At 35.2% G+C, this 26,004-nt stretch overlaps 1 protein-coding gene across 5 annotated transcripts in view; it reads right to left on the bottom strand.

The window, feature by feature from the left end:
• Positions 1-26,004, bottom strand: part of LOC136343332 (neurotrimin-like) — a 307,358-nt gene that overhangs the window by 12,620 nt on the left and 268,734 nt on the right. For all 5 annotated transcript variants that reach the window (XM_066290004.1, XM_066290002.1, XM_066290005.1 and 2 more), the window contains one exon: positions 4,129-4,256. In XM_066290004.1, the coding sequence (XP_066146101.1) occupies positions 4,129-4,256 (128 nt within the window). The remainder of the gene's footprint in view (positions 1-4,128; positions 4,257-26,004) is intronic.

Raw genomic sequence — 26,004 nt, 5'->3', positions numbered from 1 at the left:
ACCATCTAGGTGCCAGACCACGGTGCCCATCAGGCCATATCCAAGGGTTCTTTATGGCTGGGAAATATGTTATTAGTCAAAAAAAGCTTTCTCAGAGGGACTATTGCTGCGCTCTGAAGTTCGGTGGGCTTGCAATATTCCCAGAAAAGAGATTCGTATAGATATTCGCCAGATGGCCGCGATTTATGGCATCCGGCGCGGCCATAGCTCGTACGAGCTTTTGGTGGCGGTGCGCCCCTGGTTGGAATTCCTAGGTTTTAGTACTTAAGGGATAAGCGAAGTAATTTTGCTCTTTTTTCTCTCTTCGTCTTAGAACGGTGTCGGTGTCGGATATGTGATCAAAATAATAGTTCGCAATTTGTTCAACTAAGCAATCTCCCTCTTCATACTTAGACCAACAAAATTTCTCATTATTAAAACGAGTGAAATTAAATACAGTCCATTTTCGTAAACCAAATTGTCGTTTTTGTAGTTTCACTTGTCGACGAAACCCCTTAACAAACACGTATCTGTGACTCACATTTCACTTACGATTTCTAGCACTGAAAACTTCTGTTGTTCTTCTTCGCATATCATTTGCTTCCCATGAATAAAAATAATTTCAGTTTTTTGCTGAATTACATATATCACTTTAACAAATGACTCACAATAATACACGAATTATTGTAATAAATTTTAACTGACTAGAATATCTAGTAACATCGAGCAGTACCACACGTAAGTAAATAGCATTTCCATGAAAGATAATATCAAAATTGTTGGAAATGGCATTTCAATGCAAACAAAAATAATTAATTTAAAAAAAATCATATTCTACGTAGATGTTTCTTTTTGAGGACCGAGGGAATTTATTAAATTGTATGATTAATGCATCTTTTCTTTCGATGATCGCCTCGGGAAATAATAAGTCAATAGCGTAGTAAAAAGATTTATTACACCTTCCAAATCGTAAGACATGTTTAAATAAAAAACTCTTAGTTTCAATACTATCACAATACCAATGAAAAAAAAATGAATTTATAATATATATTTATAATGTATTTATAATTATTAAAGACGCCCAACTTGATAACGTAAGAGATAAATGTAACAAATAGGATACCAAAATAGAGATAATGCAAATCCCTTTAAAATGATGTATTGCTTAACCCTCCTTTACCATTTAATATACAAATATGGGAGAGCAGCTTCGAAAAGTGGAAGATTGCAAAAGATATAGTGAAGCCTACATAAAAATTGTTCCCCTTCTATGACAAAATCAACGTGTTCAGGCAAGTTTTAAAAATATATCCCATTTCGAGGTAATAGGGGTAGGAAGTTTTCAAATTGGCACTCTGTAGATTAAGGAAATGGGCTTTATCATCGTCTAACAAAAAAGTAAACCGTTTTTCTTTCAGGCAAACTTAGGATTACAACAATGTACTCATCACTGCACGGCTGTTAATAGCAGTCCTGATATAAAATACCTAAGACTGCGCCTGAACAAAGATTAGTATATAACTGTACATGCAATAAATCTAATTGAAAAAGTTAACGGCATGATCAATACAGCAATTTGTGAGAATAACATTAAACTTAGACGTTCAAACTATTTGAAGGGAACGTTATTAGCAAGAGATATATTATCTGCAACAGACCGAATTTATTGATGTCAAAATCTCCGTTTCTACTGCGGAAGCTATTTAGTGTGATATGTGAATCACAGCCTAAACCGTATTTCCGAGGTCAGGAAAAGAAGTTATTCGTGCCCCACGGGTGGGCCACGAAAATTTTGCACGGGTTCATCTGCTTCCACCAATACCACGGTGATGCCTAAGTTTAGGTGAAACCATACAAGTCCATTCGCTTTGAAATTTTACTATACGTCAAGAAAGGTGTTTCCCACTAGTGATATTACATTACTAGTGTCATTTTAACGCTTATGAGGATACACACTAAGTCACCAACAATCTTTTTCCTTAAGTGAGAGTTTTCTATTCAAGTTACTACTAAGATCCTGTACCAACGGAATTTTCAAGTAGAAGAAATAATATATGGCATTTCGATTCGACGTACTTCTTTCATTATTCATTGTTTTCTTGTTAAAATCGTAGCAAAAGTTGATTGAAATTTTATTTAACATAGTCTTTACATACATAATATACCATTGTTTTCCATTTCTACATTTTGCGGAAACAAATTCTGTGAACTACTTTATCCAAACCAGAGCAGCTTTGTTTGCATGTGAGTATGTAAATAAAGGGTTTTTAATCCGAATAGAGGAAAAGTATCTCACTCTGGTTGTGTGCAACCACCGTTACTGGCAAACACACAGCTGTCAAGTAATCTCTTTTATTTTTTACACCTCGTTGGGCTGGCAGACTACCTCATTTCCTTCCGGCTGCACTGCAGTGACCCAAATTGCACGTTTTGCATTTTTCAAAACTTTTCGTGCCTGCCCGGCAGACTCTTAGCCCTTCTTGTAATGAAATTTCTACTAACTAGCTCTGGTTTAAATAATTCACTACACTATTTAGCTATCTCAACCCTGATTAAGGACTATAATCAGCAAAACACTTCCTCCCCCTCTTGTAACAAATTCGCCTAAATATATCGAAAGCAGTTTTAAGTAATCAAGTGACGCACCCTTATCCCGACTATCGGTCTACCACAGCCCAACTGCGACCCCCGGCTTACGGGTGAGAAATTGATACACTTTCCGAAAACTATTTCCAACTTGGGCCGCCTCTATTTTAAGGCAGGAACTTAGGGATCTTCGGATATGACCAACTTTAGCCATATGATTTGTGGATTTTCTTGGTCCGTCCGAGTTTAGCTTTCAATTTCCTTTCGTATTTGTGTGAGGGTATACAACTGAAATTGGTACTAAAGCAAAGAAAGCACACCGACATTAGTTTCCAATGTTTGCTGAATTTTGGGGTTTTCACAATAAGTCTCGTTTCAATAAACTTAATTGGGCTAAATGCCAAAATCAGTTCAGCCATCGACGTTCATGCAGCGGTAAATCTAGCAGTAAATCTGGGTGCAACGCAAATTCATGTAGACTGGAACTGAATAATCTAAGAGGTTGCGAACTCAATTAAAGTTTACTTTGTAAATCCTTCTAGTAGAGCGTAAAAATTCTTTCAAAAGTAGCACAGTCTTTGAGGGATTTTCTTGAGCTATTTGACCCTTTATAAAACCTATTTAGATCGATACCGATTTTTTAAAATTATCTTTGTGGTTTTCAACTATACGAAAATCTGTAGTGTAGATTCGGCAAAAACAGTACGTTTTTTTTTTTGGGAGGGGGGGGGGCAATCATGTGGTCTCCGACTCTCTTAATGAAAAAATAATTTTAATTTACTATTGATTAATTTGTTTTATTTTACTTGATAAATTTTTTGCAATATACAAAAATGAAAAGTTATTAAGTAAATTCGTTGGATTTATTAGATTTGTACAATATTTAAATTTGGTAAACTCTGATCGGAGTGTTTGGCATGACCTTAAAACTTTAATAACAGACGTCGACCACTTCGATCGGAGTGCAAATATTGTTTTTTTTTATAAGATTAAAAAAAATATATACGTTAAATCTATAATACGCACAAATATATGAATAATTAGAATAAAAAACAAAAATAAAAAAATCGGCACCTAAGAATGGTTCAGAAGCAATAGCCGACAGTAAACTTTTTAAAAGGAAAATATAGTTTTGTTAATTAGAGAGTGAAATTTCCTTAAAATTTAATTGGCCACAATGCTAGGTATAAAATCCTTGAATTGGCGGATAAGGGCGTTGATCCTTCAAGATGGTGGGAAGACTCAAATTACAAGATATTGCTTGAAGAGATCAAGCTTTTTGAACGTAATCATGGACGGAACTAAAATTTAAAGAATTTGAGCGATCTCTGAATTTGCTTTAGATAGTTGTTTAATTACATATAAAAAAATAAAGAATTTCCTTGAGCTTCACTCGAGAATGAAAGAAATTATTCATATGTTCAGTTTTAATATACTTAGATATTTTAACTTTCCTTTTTGTCAGAGACGAAAATAGATATACATGTATAACTTTGTCTCAACAAGAGTTAAGTGTAACATCACACATATATCACATTGATAACTTTGATCTCTCCAACTTACCGCATCATTGTGATTCCAAAATATATAGGCAGGGGGCTCTGGGCTATGCCGGACCACGCACGTCAAGTTGATGGTGCTTCCCCGATCGATGAAGAGCTCTGGTCCACCCATAATCTCTGTGTCGGGCTCTGGAATATTAAAAATTAACATTCGCATTACCATAGAGCCAAGAAAACCTTGTTTAATTTTAAACACATCCCGAATATTATATGAATAAAGAAAGAAGTTTTTACATTGTTCCTCCGGTTAGATTTGTTAAACTCTAGTTGTAAATCAGAGCCAATTTCTCTAACAATCTAATTTGATGCTTGTGAAAAGGCCCAACTAACCTGACTAACGACTCGCTTTGAACAATGACAAAGTCACTACTGAAATCGCTGATCCAAACTCAGCTACACACAATTTAGAGTTTTCGGAGGCTGCTCCCAATTAGCCCAATGCAGGAACCTAATTATTACTCAATGGTTTTCGTATTGGCGAAACGTTCCAAATCTGTCCGCAGAATTGGGAAATCTCGATGATAGAGTAGAGCATAAAACATAATTGCTCTAACTATTAAAGTGAGTAAATTCCTGGATTTTAATGGGACGATGGGTTTGATGTGCAATTAAGCGTATTACCAATTTCGCTTAAAAACATGGTTGTTTGTATATGCATTCCAGACCACGGTTACTGTTAATGGTTTGGTCCATTTAAATATTTTTAATTTTGTTTTGAGGTTGGAATTTAAAAGTAGAGATTTAAAGCCGCAACGGTCACCTGTATTGGAAATACTTATTTGCCAACTCAGTTCATGCAAATACGATTTTATCCAAATTATTGAAAAAAATTAATTCCCACCGTGTTTCATAGAACACTGTTCCTCAATTTTGAGCTCTATATGGCATATAATACCATAAGAAATGCAATTGGTGAACCATCTGGGCTCATTGATTGAAGATGTGAGATCATACCCTTAACAACATCAGCAACGGAAAATTTTAAATATAATTATCATATTGAGCTTCAAGCCCCGTGAAGAATTTTCAAATGCCAATTATTTTGAAAATTGCAAGATATATGTTTTTTGACCATAATTGTCAAGGGAAATATTCTCAGCATTGTCTAGGCTAACACTCCTAAAACAGAATCTCTGCATTGTAACTGACAAAAACTGCTGGGATTTTAGAGTTCAATTAATCATGAAATCCCTAGAATGAAACTGCCAGCAAAGCGATTTTAATTTTTATTTCCGTCTTCGGGAAACTAATTTGCCGAGTCTGAAGAAAAATTAATTACCCAATTATCTAAAGTAAATTTTACATAACGGCTAAAAAATTCTGGATATAGAGCGAAGACGCTCTGCCTTGGTGGTGTTCCAGTTTACGTTTTGTTAGTCTATTTTGCCTTAAGAAATATTATACAACATTTGCCATTTTTAAAGCTGTTTTAGTTTCTGTTTTTTGTCTCGGCTTTAATACACTCAATTCATTACTTCTTAATGGAATTTTAGACCGAGATACGAGATACCTCAAAGAATTTTCATCCTCTGATGTAATAAAGCTAAAGGCTTTTTTGCGACTACTTACATAAATGAGGCGGGTGAGATTCTAATGAATAAATGTTTTCCTTTTTGGGAGCTTGCAGCAAAGTTTGCTGTCATAAAATTTCGAATTTAATTAATTATTAAGAATTTGCAACTTCTTCTCGGATTCTTTATGTGCCTTTATAAGGCTGGAGCTCATTAAACTTAACCCTTCTTACATCCTCAAAGTTTGGCATCAAATAACAAAACGGCCCTCGAAATGCCTTTTTCTTTTTCCCTTTAAATGTACAAATAAAAGCAGTTTTCCGGGAATCGAAAACCTGCCTTTGATACAACAACTGTTTGTTCTGGATTGTTTGATTAAAATATGAGAGGATTTGTTACGTATCGGGTTTTTTCTTTCTGTCCCAGTTTCGCTTGCTAAATATTCCATTAAACATTTCGGGAACAAAGTGGACGTAAAAGAAGTTTATCTCCGTCCTCTAATTGCCTTAAAGTAAATGAAAAGAGCAAATTAAGTTCAGCCAACTCCAACATAATTTTTTCTCAATAAAAGGCCGTCAGTTTTAAATTCGGTTGAATCAAAGGAGGATTTTCTCAATTTAAGTTTGCAACTAATCTTACAAACTAAGTAGATTTTTTGGATTGACTATCGTGGCCTGTTTAAATAAGTAAGAATCTCCAACTTTTACCTGCAGCCATACTTCCTTTGAATTCAGGGCCAGGTAATGGTAGATGATAACTTAATTTTGACTTTACATTTCCTTTATTGCTATATCTGTTTACACTGTAGTGCTTTCAAGAGAATAACGAAACGGCCAAATAGACATACGAAAATTGGTTAAAATAACCCATTAAAAATTATATTTCCTGATATTTAGTAACAATTTTCTTCATCATAACGGGTTCCATTTCGGAACTAGTTACATGTTGAAAGAAGTCCCGCTATTTCAGAAGTTTGTTCAGTTCCACAGGTACGACACGCACGTTAAGGATATTGACATGGATGTCACGTTGTTATAATTCCTTCGTCGTGCATCAAAATTTGAAAAAAATTACGTATGAAACTAATTAGGAAATGCCATTTAATGTAACGAGCGAGATTTCGCGGAACGACTGAAGCGAGGTCCCGCAATATAACACTAGTTTATTATGCATGAAAAGTAAAATGATGCATTTCGTAACTGCTTACATCAGTAGCTATTTTATAAATAGATACTGTCGAAATTTCAGAGAAATTATTTCCGCGTTTTCAAATTTTGTTTTGAGATTTTGACAACTTATTGGATTAAATTGGTAATATTATTGTCAATTTACGTTAAGGTTAGTTCATGTTGGATGGATGTCTGAAGGAACAGCGAACGACAGTTTTCAAATTGAATTGGGGTGAAGGACTGTAATTGTATTTAATGAGTATTCCCTAAGCCCCTCCAGAGCCAATCCCACACTCAGTGGACGAGTAACATCAACATCGTGAAAGATCTCCGATTAGTGCGTAACGCATTCACCTCATCCTTTACAAAAAAAAGATTAGATGGATGGTCAACCGAACTAATGCTTGACTGCGGTTTTCAAAGTGGACGGCTGGGTGGGGAGAGGAAAAGAGAATTTACTGGGCATTGGGTAATAGCCAGTCAATGAGCCCCACTCTGCCAGACTGCACAAGATCTACTTATTAATGGTTTGGTGTGCGTAAATCTCTATAGAGGGTGTTTCAGAATTTCACGGCACTATGTTAGCTATGTATTCTTTGGTAACAAAATAAGGAAAAAGTTCATATGAGCGTCTGTACTCACGATCGATAGTAGAGTTATAGTTTGTTAAAAGTTAAGAAAAAATTGGGTTTTTATTTTATTATGCTTCAGCTACTGCAAATAGAACATTCAAATTTTATATGCGCATTAGTAATAGGTGCTGATTAATACGAGAATAGATCGACTCTAACTATTATTTAGGATAGTGTATTTTCTGAGGTCTTGGTACATAAAATCTTTTTCAAAAATATGCTTGTACGCCACTGTTGATATTTTTCGTAAGATATTAAATCTATTATCTGTATTCTATCTATCTTGATTTTTTGCTGAATTTCATTTCGTTTCCTCATAAATTAATTAATTTAGAAATTCAATCATATCCATGGCTCTCACGACGTTTCAGAAATGCACAGCACTAATTAAGGCACGTATTCTCTAGTACAAAATAAAGAAAATAGTTCATAAAAGTATATGTCGTTGACCAATTCATTATCAAGATACTGGGGCATAAAGATATTTATTACGTAATACAGCATTAAAAAAAACTGCCCAAAGTGGCCTCCATTTTGTTGAATGCAGCATGCGGCACGATGAATCCATAATTCTTTGGCACTTCGTATAGCGTCAGCGTGTCGCTTGATCCAGCCTCACACAAAATAATCCAACGGCTTTAAAGTCGGGACATCGTGGTGGTCATTTGACTGGTCCGTTTCGACGAATTCATCGGTTACCATATGTTGTGTTAAGTAATCAGTGACGATATGAGAATAGTGAGCTGGAACACCGTTATACATGAGCCATATCCTTCGTCTATTGACAATGGAAATATCTTCTAGAAGCTCGTAAAGTTTATTTTGCAAAAAAATCAAGTAAGATAATGAGAGGAAGATAAGAGAAAAGAAGGGGTCGATTAGATTGTCGCCCAAAAGGCCACATCAGAAAATTAATGAAAAGGTACGTTGGTAATGTATAGAAACAGTCGTATGAGTATTTTCATCGTCTCAATTATAGGTGGTTCGAAAGTTAGTAATCCCATTTCTTGGAAAGAAAGATTCATCAATAACGAGCAGATGATTCAGGAAATTAGGATCTCGTGTGTATTGTCGGAATAACCATCGAGAAAAATTTTCAGCGATTATTACAATCTGCTGGTAATAAATCTTGTACGGTGAACGTGAAATGGATATAACTGTTGTTCATGCAACGTCTGCCATGCGCTGAAGAAAACACTAAAACCAAGTGACAAACTTCTAGTGCTTGTAGTAGAAGAGAAGTAAACCGCATTAAGTACTTGTCCTTCAACGTTTGCAGTTTTTAGAAATCTTCATTGACCTGCGTTTACTCGGTGAGATTTAGAATGTCAGTTTCTGTAAAGCCTCTTTTAATAGCTACGAATGTTTTATGACATGGTATTCTTCGTTTGAGAATTTTTTCACGGTATTCTCGAACTGCGGCAACACGATTTTTACCTAATTTACCATAAATTAGAGCTACGTCTGTTTGTTCAGCTAAAGTGAACGCATTTGTGGCATCTTCTCCTATAATAATAAAACACTCAACTAATTTCACAGATTCATTCACAGGAAAAAGCCATGAGCCGGAAAAAGTGTTAAAAGGTGAGAAACTTATACCAACAGTGTTTTGAATACTAACAGAGTTTAACAGAGTTAATAAATATCCGATATGGGACTGTTTCGGACTTCTAACGTTTCCAATGTCCCCACGATTACTTAATCTTCCATGTTCATCGTGCTGTATTGTTTAATAAATATACTGCGTGACATAGAAAAGAGAACGTCCCGTAAAAATGGTTTCATTTAATAATTTTTGATATGCCTGTTTGTATATGGGAACACAAAAAAACGATTAAATTTTTAGCCGTATTTATCAAAATATTTCCAAGTTATCAGGAATTTTAGATTTTTTTTACTATAAACATTGCAAAAATATCCCAATATGACTGCAAAATATTATTTATTGGTGCATAGTGTGCTTTTAGATTAATCAAATATGCCTAGATGCAGAATGCAGCTAAATTTTGACCAATTGAACGAGTTTGAGGGAGGCCGAATAGTGGGTCTACGAGAGGCTGGTCGGCCATCTAGGGGAAATCGCCACTAGATTGAATCGTAGTGTAAACACTATAGTGAGATGTTAATAGGCATTGTAACAAGAAGAGCAAACAGGCAGAAGGAGACTTATTGGACGATCCCGAACAGATACAGAACGCCAAGATTGCTACCTTCGAATTACGGCCCTAAGAGATGGGTTCGTCTCGTCAAGGACACTGACGGATCAGTGGTTTCCTAAGTATGGAAGGCCCATTCCGATTCGAACCATTTATCATCGGATAAGAAGTTTTGGATTGATTTCCTACCGTCCCCATATTGTGTTATCCTCCACCTTAAATCATTGTCAAATTCGATTGCAGTGATGCAGAGAACGGATATATTGAAATTTCGAATGGGATAATATCGTGTTTAGTAACGAATTTAGATTTTGTTTGGATATGCATGATGGCCGGGCAAGAATAAGAAGAAGACGGGGTCAAAGACGGGGCCCTCAGTTGACAATACAGAAGCATGTCCATCCGACTGTTGGGGAAATGATTCGGGTTGCTATTGTATATGATAGCAGCCCTCCTTTATTTTTCATTAGAGGCAGTGGGACAGCCCAACGATATATTCAAGAAGTTCTAGAACTTCATCTTGTGCCTTATCTGGAAACTTTTGTTAATCTAGTTTTCCAGCAAAACAATGCACGACCACATGTGGCTAGAGCAACTATAGACTTCTTTCAATAAAATGCAATCAATTTGCTACCTGCGCCAGCTCTATCTCCAGACCTCTCACCTATTGAATATGTATGGGATATTGTTAGTAGAAGGTTGCATAATTTACTCTATCTCCCACAAACTCTAGCCGTGCTATATAATGCTGTTCAGTTTGCCTGGAATGAGATCCCCCAAGAGGACATCAATCACCTCATTAGATCCATCTCTAGACGTGCACAGGGATGTATAAGACATCGCGGAGGACCGACAAATTATTCATTTTTTTTTGGTTTTTAATAATTAAATTTGTTCAATTTTTGATGAAGTAATTGTTTTAGCATAACAAACATGTGCACCAAAAATTGTTTAAATAAAACTATTTTTACGGGATGTTCTCTTTTTATTTCATGCAGTTTATCTTTATACCCCAGTATCGCAATAATGAATTCACTTAAGGCATATGCTTTTATGAGCTTTCTTTTTTACTGTATACTAGAGAATATATACCTTAAATAGTGCTGAGCAATCCCGAAATATCGCGGGATCCGTAGATTTGGTTGAATTAATAAATATGTCCATTTATAAGAAAATTAAACAAAGTTCGACCAAGAATCAAGAGAGATAAAATTTAGATAATAAATTGAAGATCTTAAGAAATATATTAACATATACCAGTGGCGTATGAATAAATTTGTCTAAAGGATTTTATGTACCAAGCCTTCAGAAAATACAATACCCTATATAGTAGTTAGAAGTAATCTAATCTCGTATTAAACAGCACCCATCAAGTAATACGTAAAAAAAATTTGAAAGCTTTATTTGCAATTGCGAAGCACAAAAAAATAAAAAATATATTTTTTCTTAACTTTTAACACCCTGTAACTGAGATCGGACACCTGCTTATATGAACTTTTTCCTTATTTTGTACCGGAGAATACATAGCTCAAATAGTGCTCTGCACGTTTAAAACATCCTGTATAAAAAAGGTTGGATGGATGAGTTGAATTTATACTAAACTACCCTCTGCTATTTCATGTCTATTCTTTGGTTTTAAAAGAAATATGACAACCTGTTTGTAAACCTTCTTAGCTGACGACAGATAAGCCTTAACTGACGAGACAAAGCTCTCCATTACTATGCGTACCGTAAAGCACAAGTAAATTCTTGGAAGCATCGTCGAAACCGTCAAAACGCTTCTGAAAAACTCAAGCATAAGAAAACGCCTCAGGTATCTTCAGAGTTTTTCAATGATTTCCACTTCTTGAAGAAATATACTAAAGAGATGGTTTACATTGAAATAAACTGTTGCACGAAAGTTAGGGATATTGTCAAATCTTAATAAGTAAGAAACAGCATATTAGTGAATATACTTTTCCGTATTACTCTTAAAGCGACAACAATTAAAATGGATAAAAAATTAAGTTTATTATTATTTCACATTTTTTTTAAAATCTAATCAAAACATTCATATCGGATGAGATACTACTTGGGTGGTTCTTATTAGTTTACTGGGTTGTATAAGTGTTTTCAAACATTTTTATAATGATTTGGAGAAAGTTAAGACCAGGAGAAAAAACAGGATATTTCCCAATTGTTCCAGACTTCTTAAAGTGAGATATCTAGACCGTTAACAAGGTTTTAACAAACTAGAAACGTCGCAGAAAGACGAAGCGCAGGGCGACTAAAAAAAACCACGACTGCGCAAGATAGGCTGATTACAGTTTCTGCGTGAAAAGATTGCGCGCTGTTAACATGTAGGCATTTGGCCGGTAGTAAAAGTTTCCATTGAAACAATTCCTGGGAGACTTAAGCAATAAACACAATCCCAAGAAGCCCTTTAAGAAGGGTTTCAATCACCCCATAAAATAAACTTGCAAGACTTTAGTGGGCAAGAAAGCACATTCATTGGGGTGGAGTGGCATTCGATATTTTTCACGGACGAATACAAATTTGGTCGTTATTCTGATGGTCGGCGTATTCATATCTCGTCAAACCTTAGACTATGCAGAAACTTTAGAGCTTTACAATACATCCTTTTAAGGGGGGCACAATATTGATCTGCGGCGGAATTTGCTGTGTTGGGAAAAGTGAGTTCTACGTATGCAGAAGAAATTTAAACTCATAAATCTACGAAGAAGAGGTCAACAACACTCTACCAAAGTTTCAAGCTGCTATAGGAGAAAATTTCCTATTTTGGGACTACAATGCCCCACCACATTGTGCAGCAATCGTTATAGATGCGACTGACAGTGTAGGTATCCAACATTTACCTCTTCCGTGAAGATCGCTTCACCTTAACTCTATTGAATATGTGCAGAATATGATTTAAAGAAGTATTGAAAAAAGTAGACCACGCCCCCAAACAATGCTACAGATTCGAAAACTTTTTCCACAGTTACAGGGAAATTTACCACAGGACAAGGTAAATCATTTCATTGAAACTATGCTAAGACGATGTGAAGCAGTTATGTACGTTAGGGGAGGCTTTACGACATATTTAATTTCCGAGATGTAATATGTAGTTTTGGGGATATATATATATATATATATATATATATATATATATATATATGTATATATATGTATATATGCATGTATATATATATATATATATATATATATATATATATATATATATATATATATATATATACATGCATATATTTATATATATATATATAAATATAAATCTTTATTTCACAAGAAATAGGCTATCGACCGATCGGTCTTTTCGCCTGTGTGTGTACGTTTAATACATTTGGCAAAAATTATAGAAACAGTAAAGATAGTAATAGTTAACAAAAGAAAGCCAACCACCCAAGAAAGAAAAACTTCACTTCAATTTAGGTATTCCAACAGGGAGGCAGCTGAGAAAAGGTAGCGGGATTGTTTGTTTGGTCTTGTTAGGCACAGTGGGTTCAGTATATTCCAGTTATGCGGATTGTTTTTCCATTTGATCTGTACTTGTTTGTGTGTTTCCGTTATTCTTGTCATCTGTGTCCGTTCATAGAGAACTTCGTGGGATGGGTTGTGTAAGGGGTTTAAGGGATTTCTTATCTGTGTGATCAGTCTAAGTGTTATTTGTTCCGTGGTCTGTATGTGCTTTCTGGTTTTGTCGGTAGCGTTTGCTCTGAGTATGTGTCCGTAGTCCAGCAGCGGCCTGCAAATGGCTTTATATATTTTGGTTGCTGTTCTGGTACTGATTCCCTTGTTCTCGTATGTGAGTGCTCTAAAGTGCTTTGTCCTTATAATTTCTCTCCTCGTATTTGTATGTGTTTTGTAAATTTCAGCTTACTGTCTATTGTCATTCCCAGATATTTTATGTAGTGCTTTGGTTCAGTCCTGTGACCGTCCGCCATTATTGCCGGTGAGTTGTCTTTAATTTGATAGTTTGGTATTATCAATTGGTTTTTGGTGGCGTTCGGTATTAGTCGCCACTTGTAGAACCACGCCATGGTGTTGTCCGTTAGTGTTTGTAGTTTTGCTACGGCTTTCGCGGTAGTTTGGTCGTGTGCAATCAATGCCGTATCGTCCGCGTATTGTAGTATGTATGCAGTTTTGTCGATGTGCTTTTTGTCCAGCAGATCGTAGTTGTATATGTCATGGAAATAGACGTTATAAAGAAGGGGGTAGAGTGGCGATCCTTGTGGAAGTCCTTGTTCGGGAGAAAACGAAAAGGAAAGAGTGTTGTTAATGCGTACTTCTAATTGTCTGTTTTCGAGAAGACTTTTTATTATTTTAAGTAAGTACGTTGGTGTTTTAAGTTGGTGCAATTTGTATAATAGTCTTTTGTGCCATACATTGACAAATGCTTTGTTTATATCCATGAGTAAACATGCTGATTTTCTGCCAATGAAGTGTGTTGATTGTATATTGTTGGTTAATATGAACAGGGAATGAATAGTCGAATGTTTTTGTTTAAATCCGAATTGGTATGCCGGTGTATGCTGTCCGATCAGTTTTTGTAGTCTGTTTTTTAAAATGTGTTCAAAGACTTTAGTTATCACCGGGAGTAGCGTAATGGGCCGGTAGTTTTGTGTTAGTGTGTTATTCAGTCCGTTTTTGGGATGGGTATGATTATGCCTGCTTTCCACGTGTCTGAAATTGTCTTAGTTGCGATGCATTCGTTAAGAGATTTTTGTATGAAGTTGTGAGTTTGTGGAGTTAGGTTTTTTCGCACCCTGCTTTTAATGTTGTCCCTTCCCGGTGCTGCGTCTCTCATGTGAGCCAGTGCTTCTTCGTATTCAGTATCGGTGATTGTGTGGTATGTGTGGTCTGCTTTTTGGTTAAAATAGCCGACATACTAATCATTTATCAAGGTCCAGTTTTGCTCGTCGAAGTTAGTGTTTGGAGGAGTTGTGACAGCTTTCTGAAAATGTCTGGCGACCGCATCTGCTTTGTCTTTGTCTGAGTGAAGTTCTACCCCGTTTTCGTAAATGGTGTCCATGCTGTTGTTTTTTTTTGCATCGTGACAGTATTTTTTTATTTTCTGCCAGTATGACTTTCCGTTGTCTTGTTCAATTTCTTGGCAGGCTTCGAGCCATTTTTCCCGTCTGCATTGGTAAAGCAGTGTGCGTAGATAGTTTTTATATTATTTTCGATTTTGCAAAAAATCCTTACTATTTATTTGGTTTTTTAAAATAAATTAAAAAATGTAAACAATAATTGTTTACTTATTTTTTGGCAAATATTACAAAAAAACAATTCCTGTTGCTAGCTCAAAGCAATGTCCAAAATATAGTAATGCCTCTAATTTTTTTTAGAGCAGTTTAATTTTCTGGCCAAAATCCAAAACGGTCAAAGATGGGCATAATTAGAATCGGATCAACTTTTCTTTGCTCTAAATCAATTCCGTACACCTGAACTTCAATTTCGCTGCCGGATGTTAGAACGTTGAGTTAGCGACTCATATTATTGACTTTTGGATTTTCTCTCTCGTGTCACGGAAGCGAAACAATTAACCTACATATGCGAAATTGAGTGTGTGCTTGATATCTCGATATCATCTATTAAGATCCCCAATGGGCGCCTTCTTCGTCGCAATCGAATGTTTCCGATTTCGCGAGTGATCTTTCGTGAATAGAGCTGCAGCGAGGCTGCCAAAGAACGCTTTGAGATTTCCGGTATGAAAACTGTTTTATATTGATTCCTTTGAGCCTTGAGGATTCAATTCCGGCGAATAGGTGTTCTCGGAATTTTTAGTTTTCACTCTGGAGCTGCGCCTTTGGTAAGATTTGCTGCAATAAGTGTGGAAAAAAAATATATTTTATGAAATAATAATCGTCCCAAGAGTCCCTAGTAAAGTCGGTTTCTAGTAGTTTCCCCTCTGCTTAAAGCTATCTCCTTCCGGTGTTGATATTTCTTTATTTCTCTGTTGGTCGTGAAGAATAAAGATGGAGCAATGCACAAACACCTCTTGCATCGAAACCTTCAAGAATTCCCATCGAAAGTGCAAAAAAGAATATTGAGGGAACGGGTCGGACATAAATCTCCGGGGAAATCGTTGTGTCGGCTATCAGCTTTCGCGGTCCATATATTCAGCTTATGCTGGCCTGCGTTTTGCCTCGTCTAGTCCCTTGGATATAGTTTAATTAATATAAAGATTTGTAGACTAAACCAGCTTTATGTTGTGCCTTGAATAATGACTAGCCGGCTCTATAGTGCCCTTTTTGCGTTTGAGCCAATATTTTGCCAAGGCCGGCAAAATTTATGTGATGCTAACTTCGTCAGACTTGAATAATTGAATCGCTGCAGCCTCCGTGATTTACTTTGCCTCGGAGATTTTGGTATTTCGTCTCTGGGGTTTTTATAAATTCCGTTTTTCATACTAAAAATAAATCGCCTTTGGACTTAAAAAATATATTGATTTGAGAAGGTGAGACAAATAAAGTTAAATTAGGCGAACTGGTGAACCCTATCAGCGTCAATAGTATCCGGGAAAAAAAACCGGAGTTTAAGCTGAATATACGGCTCCGGAAAGCGATTTCCCTGGAGATTTAGTTGTGGACATCCTCCGAATGGATGCCGCATAGCGAAGATTAAATATGCCGAAGTCCGTTCGGCATTGCCGTAAAATACATTAGATAATGCAGTAATCAGTCCTGTCCGGTATTCGGGGAAAATTACACCGTATTAATTCTCAGGACTGTAACGGCGTTTTCCAGCTCACATCATTCTTTACAGTGTAATGGGCGTAATAGCGATAATGGAAACAAAGTAAATGATAAATGAGGAGGACAAATTGCTGATAAATAGCACCAGCTGCCGCCAAAATGGGATCCGTTAATGGTTCCGCAAAATTGTGCAACAATCTTTATGATGTATTTGGCTAAATTTGTAGAATTCGTATTGCAAACGGCCCTTTTGTTAGGTGTCAATTGGTTTTGCAACAATTAATTCTCTTATCGTTAGTGTGGAGTCATAACTCGGCATTGTTTACAAAACTCGCATTAGAAAACCTAATGAATGGTTCATAGTGATATTAGCAGCATTGAAATTTTTTGGGTCGATCTTGAATTATGCTGTTTGGTAAATTCTCGATGTATTTATTTAAATAATGTATCTCCGGCCTGCTATCGGTTTACTTTCTTTAGGAAGCAAAAGAATAACTTTCTTACGTAGCCTCAGGATGGTCGCTTATAATTGCATAACAGTTTATACAGTGCTTGTAAATAATATTACAGCACGTTTATAACTTTCACGAACTCGATATTTTAAAAATACACTTAATGCATTATTTTCTATCTTAAAATTTTTCAGTTCTATCCAGCTACTCCTATTATCTTTTTATTTTCAGAGGGAAAAGTATCCATTGTAGTATATCAAATGTGAGGTAATTCAATAAGGGACAGAACGATGGATTGAGAACTAAAATTCGATCCATAGTTTCCTTAAAAAAATGGAACAAAGTGCATATCCTGAGAAGATTAAACGCCTTAATCTTGGCTTCTCAAATAGACAATCAATTCTTATTTAATTTTGACTTAAATTCAAAAAATGACAATAAGATGTAGAAATTACAAATAATCTTCAATGTAAACGGTTTTTTAGATCCAAAACATTTGGTTTTCATAGTGTTCACGAGTAATTAAATACTGTCGATGGGCACCTACCATAGTCAAAATATCAAAAAAATTCATGCTTTCTCTAGGAGGCAAAAAATTAAAATTTTAATCTTTTCAGGTATGCAGACCCAAAAAGAACATAGGAAGAGGTAAGTCTCATATATGTATAATAAGAAATATCTAGACTGACCCATTGACGAAAGAGTAGTTTGTCGTATTCATAAAAAATTTCAACAAACTGGAACTGTGAAAGCTACTTCAAAACGTGTATGCTCTCGAACAGCAACTGGTGGTGATAAAGCACTAGACATTCTTTTACCTATCGATGAAAACCCCATACAGACTACCTGAAAACTTGTGGATGAATGTGATGTATTTGAGAAATCAGCAAGTAATCTGTTAAAATGAGAAAAATTTCATCCATACATAATTTTTCTTTCCAAGAATTGACGCCTCAAGATTTTGATCGCAAAATGGCATCTAGTTCTTTTCTAGAATTTTATTTTCGGATAAAGCACCGTTTAGGTTAAATGGATCTATTCGTTGATATAATTTTCGCTATCGGTATACAAAGCATCCTCATTGCATGTAGACTCTGCCTATACAACATCCGCAGAAACTCAATATATAGATGGGTACAATCGGCCACCAGTTCATTGGTCTATTTTTTATAGAGACGAACTTAAACGACGTATTATTCTTGCATCTGTAACAAGACTAAATATTTCTATCAATCGCCGTAATCTTTCGTGGAATTGCGAAAAATGAATGGAAAACAAGTGGTAAATAATATCTGGTACCATCACACTGTTCTATGGTTGTGAAAGAGTATCTGAATGAGATTTTTTATGGGAGATTGATTGATAGAAAAGACGCAATAGAATGGCCATCACGATGTCCAGATCTTATGCTCTTCGATTTTTTTTGTTGGGTCACTTAAAAGGTGTTAATTATAAAAATAGACCACAAAATTTAGATGATCTACGTCTTAGAATTCAATCATAATTATAATTAATAACAGAAGCAACATTAAATAATTGCATAAAAGAGTTTGAGGAACGACTGGGCCTTTGTCAAATTGTTACTGGAACCCAATTTTGGTATTTATTTTAGGAATTTCAGTTTGGTTTCATGTAATGGACAGTTTCTTTATTTTGTATATAATAATTTTTTTTTATAAGGAAATAGTACATCCAATTTAATTTTGAGTATATCGTTGTACCCCTTATTGAATTACCTCTCATTTGATATACTGCAATGAGTACGTTCTCCTTTGAGAATAAAAAGTTAGTAGAGATGAAAAACTTGAACATAGAAAATAATGCATTAAATGTTTTTTTTTCCATAAAATTATACGTGTTTAAGAATTTGAAAAATATATCAGGTTTGTGAAAGTTATAAACGTGGTGCAATATATTTTACAAGAGCTGTAAAAGTTTATGTTTATTGAGTTAGTCCCAACATTGTAGTTTCGTTCCCTCAACAGTGAAGACCTTTTCGGCCAACTCTCTTGTGACGCATGTTATGTGATATACCTTTCTGCATCATATAGTCTCTCAACAGAAATAGTAGATCTTTTCACCATATGCAAATATTTCGTTGGTTTATTCATCAGCATTTTGGCAAGAAAAAAAATGCACTTTTTAATATTTCATTAAAATCTTCTGAGGTAAGTACAAACCCAAATCATAGTCTGTATATAATAAAACTACTTACTTATGATCACTTTTATAGTTTAGTGTTAAACTAACATTTTGCTCAAATAGTTCTAGTGTCGGGTTTACGACATTTTAAAACGAAAGCATTAAAATAAATTTTAAATAATCAGCAATTTTCTAGAGTTTCTACACCTCCTAAAGAAACCCGAGCATTTAAAACAAGACAAATTTGTTAAGCTTAGAACTCAGTAGGAATGATGTACGTTGAGAAATTGAGAAGAGCATTTGATTCAAATTGATCTGGAGCCACGTCGGTGAGCGATTTAGCCATTCGCGAATGAGCAGAACAAATTCGGTCATTTTGCTCAAGGTTTCAGCCGTACTGAGCAAATGGAGGTCGCTTTATCACGCCGCCATGTTTTACTTTTTTTTCTGGATTAAGAGCGGTAAATGGGATGAATCAGCTTTAGAGCCTTTATATTCACGCTTGATTTTATGCCGTAAAAATTTACATACATTTCCCACCAATCTTTGATCTCGTTCAGATTTAATGGATTGATCTGTTATTCTGGAAAATGACCCAAGAAACTAAACTCCGTAAATCCTTTTAGTCCATGTCGTTTCTCAGCGCAAACAAAGCATAACCAATAGCAATCGCAAGAGAGAAGTCGTTATGGACATAATGGATTTAGAATTTTTAAAGGAAGCATAAGTGTGTTCTTTGCATTAGCAAGCACACTGGGGAGTATTAAGTTTCTCGACTTGTCCCCGTCATTTGTTCCCGGACTTCCCGGAAGCCTTAAGGTCAAAGTTTAGCGTTCTCGACATTCAAAGAAAGATCCCTAAACTTTTTCGCAAAAAAAGTTTATCCGTCTAGAAAGAAGTACTTTACGAAGCAATTTTCCTTATTGCTTACTGGGATTAGGCTTTGCAGTTCTTCTAATTAGCAGCCTGGAAAGAGAACCACTGATTAATTATTGCAGATTTGCATAATCGATGTACTTAATTGGAACTTAATGATCGTTCCAAGGGAGTTACAAGATGTTGAATGAACTTTGTATATAGATTAGAAATTTGAGGGCTTCTTAGAGGAAAATTTCCAAGTGCCCACCTACAGTACATTCTTTTTACATACACCAAACAACTTTTCTTGTTATTATTTCAGTCCTTGGTGGCCGGTAAAAATTCCATTTTAAATATTGTTTCCGCTCGAAAAGTTCCGTAATTTTGATTTAAAAACTTTGTAGAGGTCCGTTGTGTGCTTGAATAGGGTGAAGCGTGTTTATTAAATTGTTATCGACTGTTTTTTTTTCCGGAATGTTGATAACGACATAGCAAAAAATTATAATAAACAATTATTTTTATCCCTTGACGTAGATAGAAAAGAAACAGATCACATTTACGAGACCTCTTGCTGCATCTATTTAAATTCTAGAGATGAAAATTCTAAAAAGTTCCTCTAAAAAGGCATCTATTGAAAGGATATTAACTCGGCTTTATTATTTTTAAACGTATTTTACTTCATTGCGATCGATATCGTATTCGCAGCGGAGAGAGCCTGCGACGGATTTGAAATTTTTCTCAGTAATGTAAATTTGGGGTATTGATACAGCTTTGCGACAATATGACGAATGAAACGGCTCTGGGTCGAATGAAATATTTCAAAATAATAATTTTTCATTTTTATTTTTTAAATCGCAAAACCCGGGAGTGGCAAAAGTATTCATTAAATTCGGAAATAAAATTCTTGAAGTTGTTAATGAATGGCGAAATGCTTGAATATTGTGAAGCGCCATTGTTGGTTATAATTCTATAAAATCGCACTTTTATTGTTTTGAATAATGTTAAACCAAACAAATGTTCCACAAATGTATGTACAATGCTGAAGTATCTAATTATTTGAGGCATGTAGGTATAACATTACATTTACAGAGGGGGAGAACTCGATGATCTGGACCTTCGTGCGAGATTTCTCTTTTTTAATTATTCTGGTAAGAAAAACGGCGAAATATTCGCAAAATTTACATAGTTTTTTTTTATAATAGTAACACATTTGCAGGGTAATCAATACAAAATAGCATTATAGAAAAATTGACAGCTTTCGATATAGCAGGATCTCAAGTCTCCAATTAATTGTCGTTTTTCTTAAAGAACTTCACAAGAAATTTCAATATTATATCAATATCTTTATTCATGCTCGTCATTAAAGACATACAATTATGTTGCCATGGAATCCCCGCTTGCCCGTTATATGCCACATTGCGAACTATGTCGAGCTTCCCAACCGCGTTGCTTGATTACATAGCCGTGGTTAGGCGAGCTCAAGTGCGATATTTAAATAATTTTTGAAGTCGAGTATTTATTATTTATGTTTTAATAGACTTGATCGTTGGTAATGGGCAATGGCCGTCGAGAAGATATAATATTGCACTTGCTTCTATTTGAGCTTACTCGCACTGAGTTGCTTGCCTGCGGCTAGGAACGTAAATATCCCCCTTAGGGAATTAATAATGGTATCAAATTTATATCTTTGGTGTTAATTTAGCACTTATATATACAGTGCTTGTAAAACACATTGCAACACGTTAATAACTTTCATAAACATAATATTTTTAAAATTGCTTAAACACGTATAAATTTATTTAAAAAAGTATTGAATGCATTATTTTCGATGTCCAAACTTTTCACCCCTATCCAGGTACCCCTACTAACATTTCATTTTTAAATGGAAAAGTACTTATTGTAGCATATTAAATAAATGGCGAAATAATAAGGGATACCACGGTATACTCAGAACTAAAATTTAATCTACAGTTTTCTTAAAGAAAAAATTGAGCAAATTTTATATCCTCAAAAGATTAGAAGGTTCAATTGATTTTAGATGAATCCTAATGAATTCTAGATAGGCAATCCATTCTTAGTTCACTTTGAAAGAGAATGAAAAAATGACAGTGTTGGGAAAATTCCTAACACAAAAATCTGGCTCTGACGTGCTGCCCTAACATCTGGGCAATAAATAAAAATGGAAAGAAAACAGAACTCACACCTCAACCTACCGTGATGTGCCGAACCATAGGTACCGCGTTAAGTATCATATATCTGGTTTACTTCCCTCCTGATTTATGAGTTGCGAGTCGTGAAACAGATAAAGGGCTGCAGCAAATCACGATGGAATATCTCTTATCGACCCACGCAAGTGGTCCAAAAACTAAAGGGTGGCAGCGATAAGGAAATGGTTCGAAAGCATTAAGGTGGTGACTTTTCCACGAATTCGCGGGAAAAAACCCAAGACAGGAACCTGCATTTCGGGAGAAGAACACCATCCCTCTCGGAACGGCCGGCAGAAGCGTCTCCCGTCTTGTCGCATGAACAACAACCTCTCAATTTTCCCAGTATCAAAAATAGAATACAGCTTCAACAAATTCTGATGTGCCTGGTTGCAAATCGAAATCTGAACACGAGCATTATAGTTGATAATCTAATCACTAATTAAGCTCTGTATAACAACTAGTCTTAATTAAACATGGTATAATACGTGTAGCAGCGTTTTTTGCACCCTCTCGAACCTTTTAATCTCCATTATCTCATGACAATAGGCTGTCTGGTCTTTCAATCTAGTAATAAACCCCGCCAGCGTATTTGGATTTCTCTGTGGGTGCCTAGTGAGGTAGTTACTACTGTTAGGCAAGATCGTAGGAAGTTCTGGTCTAAACAGACAGTATGACGCAGAAATTCTAAATTGTTTTCTATCTAAACAATTTTTTAGATACAAAAATTTTGGTTTTCATAGAATTCATTAGTGGTTGTATACAGTTGTTAGGTATCTACCACAGTTAGGATATTAAAGAAATTGATCGTTTATATGAAAGGTAAAGAATTGAAACTTTAATCTTTTTGGGGTATGGAGATTGCAAAAGAACTTATGAAGAGATGTATCAGGTATTTAATGAGTAATATCCAGATGGACATCTTGATAAAAGTTTAGTTTGTTAGATTAATAAAAAAAATTCAACACACAAGAAGTGTGACAACTGCTTCAAAATGTGGAAGACCTCGAACAACTGGTGGCGATAGAGCACTACATATTCTTTTACCTATCTATGAAAACCCCATATAGTGTACCTGCAAAATTGCTGACGAATATCATGTATCTGTCAGCAATATTTTGAAACGAGAAAAAATTCATCCATGCAAAATTTCTCTTACCAAGAATTGACGCCTGAAGGTTTTGATCGCAGAATGGAATTTTGTTTTTTCCTAGAATTTTTTTTTCGAATAAAGCTACGTTCTGCTTAAATGAATCTAGTGATTGGCATAACTGTCGCTACTGGTCTACAAACTAATCCTCATTGGATGCAGACTCTGCAGATACAATATCCGTAAACACTTACGGTATGGACGGGTATAATCGGCTACGAGTTCATTGGTCTATTTTTCATAGAGGGATTTAAACAATGGATCATTCTTGCATTCATTTCAAGACGAAATAGTTCCATCAGTCGCTGTAATTTTTTCTAAACAGAATCGAAAACAAGTCGTCAATAATATTTGGTTCCTACAAGATCGTGTACTGCCATATTATATTGTGGCTGTGGGGGAGTATCTTGATGGGATTTCCCCTTGGACATGGATCGACAGAAGAGTCGCAATATAATGGCCATCACGATCTTCATATCTTACGTCCTTAACTTTTTCTTTGTGGGGTCAATCGAAAGATTCCGTTAACAAAAATAGGTCACAAAATCTAAATGATTTACGCCTTAGAATTCAAACAGAATTAGAATTAATAACAGAAGGAGCACTAGATAATTGCATAGTGGAGTTCGAGGAACGACTAAGTCATGGCCAAATTGTTACTGGAGGCCAATTTGAGCATTTATGTAGGAATTTCAATTTTGTTTGATGTAATAGTGAGTTACTTTAATTCGTATCAAATAATTTTATTTTTTAAGGAGACTATAGATCCAATTTTAATTCTGAGTATACTATTGTATCCCTTAATGGATTACCTTTCATTTGTTATACTACAATGGGTACCTTTCAATTTGAAAATAAAAGGTTAATATTGGTAGGTCGATGGGATTGAAAAAAAATTGAACATCGAAAATAATGAATTAAATGCCTTTTCGAAAATAAAATTATACGTGTTTAAGCATTTTTAAAAAACATAAATTTTACGAAAGTTATAAGGACAAAAGGGTACATATTTTTTATCAAAGGTTCTGATTTCATATTCAATTCGATGAGCGCATTAGAAACTGGTAATCGACAGAATTTTCTTGGGAATAATTTTAGTATCAATTTCGGACTTTTTGAGCTGAAGCAATTTCTTAAATTCAGCTTTATAACACCAAATGAATAAAAAATGTTAAAAGTTCTCTTCTAAATCGTAATTATTCTTGCATATTCAATCTAAATATTTATATGTATTGTACTTTGAAGGTTGTTCAAGTAGGTACTCTATCTGGAAATGTTATAAAAGTCTGCTTAACGATGTATGACATGGCTTTAAAAATTTAATGAGGGTGGATTTAGATGTCTCGAGCGTTTCGAGGGTGACTTTCGGGAAAGGCTTGGACAAGGGTAATGTTCTTTGCGGTCTTTGCGGAAGCTTTCAAAGATTTGAAAGAGAGCTCGTAGCTTATTTGCTTTATCAGTGTTTTTCTTCGAATGACGCAGACCTTATATGAAAGGATAGAGATGTGTGACGTTCGTGGTTGCAAATTAATTTCTAAGAAGGTTTCTTTAAGAGGGAAACGTGTGTCTGAAAAATAAATAAGTCTGGAAGAACGGACAAGGAAATTGTGTGCTAGAATGACTCAAAATTGCGATTATTGAGTAGGAAATATATTTTGTGGGGAAATAATGTTTTTTCGTTTTGGTATTTTCCCAAACAGGATCCACATTTAGAATTTTGTCTTGAACATAATTAATATCTTGCGGGGTTGGTAAATTTTTCAATCTGCATACCACTATTTCCGGAAGAATGTGAAGTGCTCATTAAAAAAAATCTTCAATTTACGATTCAGAAAAGCATGTCTCATAAAGATTGTCCGCTGAAATACAGACAAAGCAGTAAAAAGTAATGGCCAGATTTATCTTACTCATCGGAGGGTAGTTAAATCGCGCCAGAGATCAATTTGAATAAAATCGGGCTTTACCAGCCGACCTGGCAATCCATGGAATACATCAACTGTCGCTATAAACTTTCAATGAAAACAAATTATTTGAGCTAAATCACGAATTACAAACTTTTGTTGCTGCTGAAAAGTTTCAGTAACGTTTCAGGAGAATGTGTCTGGTTGATTAACGGATATTTTCCCAGATCCGGGACGAATTTGCAAATGCCCGATGCATAAAGTTGTAACTGGTATTTTTGTGTTAAACTTTTTTACGGTTATTCGTTATATCGTCGTCGAACTAGTTTACTTTTATTCATTCGCTGACAAGCCTTCATACGAATTTTGTTTATGTTGCTGACAATGTAACGAATGGAGATTTCCTTATGTTCCAACGTATCTATTCAAATAAACGAGCCGCAATCAGTCACAAAAATACTTCCATTTCCCTCGGCTGTATCGATACCCTATCGATGGGTTTGTTGAAGAAATAGAAAACCATAGAAATAATAAAATTGAACTTTAGGAGAACAGTTACTGCAACAATTTGTCGTTGCGCTTTGCTGCTGAATCTGTCGTATGAATAAATCATTACTGTATCCCTGTAAAAATCAATTATGTGACCTTTAAAGTTCAAAGCCAGAGAGGACAATGACAGATAGCAAATTGAATACTTCCTTCATATTTAATGCTTAGAGAAACCTGTTAAAAGAAGCTTTTCGACATATACCAAGTAACGTCAAATGGTTGTTACGAATTATAAATAGGACTATAAATTACGTAAATATACATACATCGACCACTCTCTAAGGGTACCTGGTCTGGTGTGATATAATCAATCAAATGTGCCAACTTGAGCAGTATAAGTGAGGGAATAAGAAATAATGTTAGAATCGTTGACACAAGTGACCGAGTGGTGTTTGTCGATGGTGTGATAAAGTGATTAGGCTGTGGAGTCTCTCAACGAAACCAGCCCAACTTTG

This window comes from Euwallacea fornicatus, chromosome 14 (assembly GCF_040115645.1).
Source record: "Euwallacea fornicatus isolate EFF26 chromosome 14, ASM4011564v1, whole genome shotgun sequence".
Classification (NCBI taxonomy): domain Eukaryota; kingdom Metazoa; phylum Arthropoda; class Insecta; order Coleoptera; family Curculionidae; genus Euwallacea; species Euwallacea fornicatus.
Note: the sequence above shows the minus strand (reverse complement) of the source record. Positions and strands in the feature narration are given on the sequence as shown.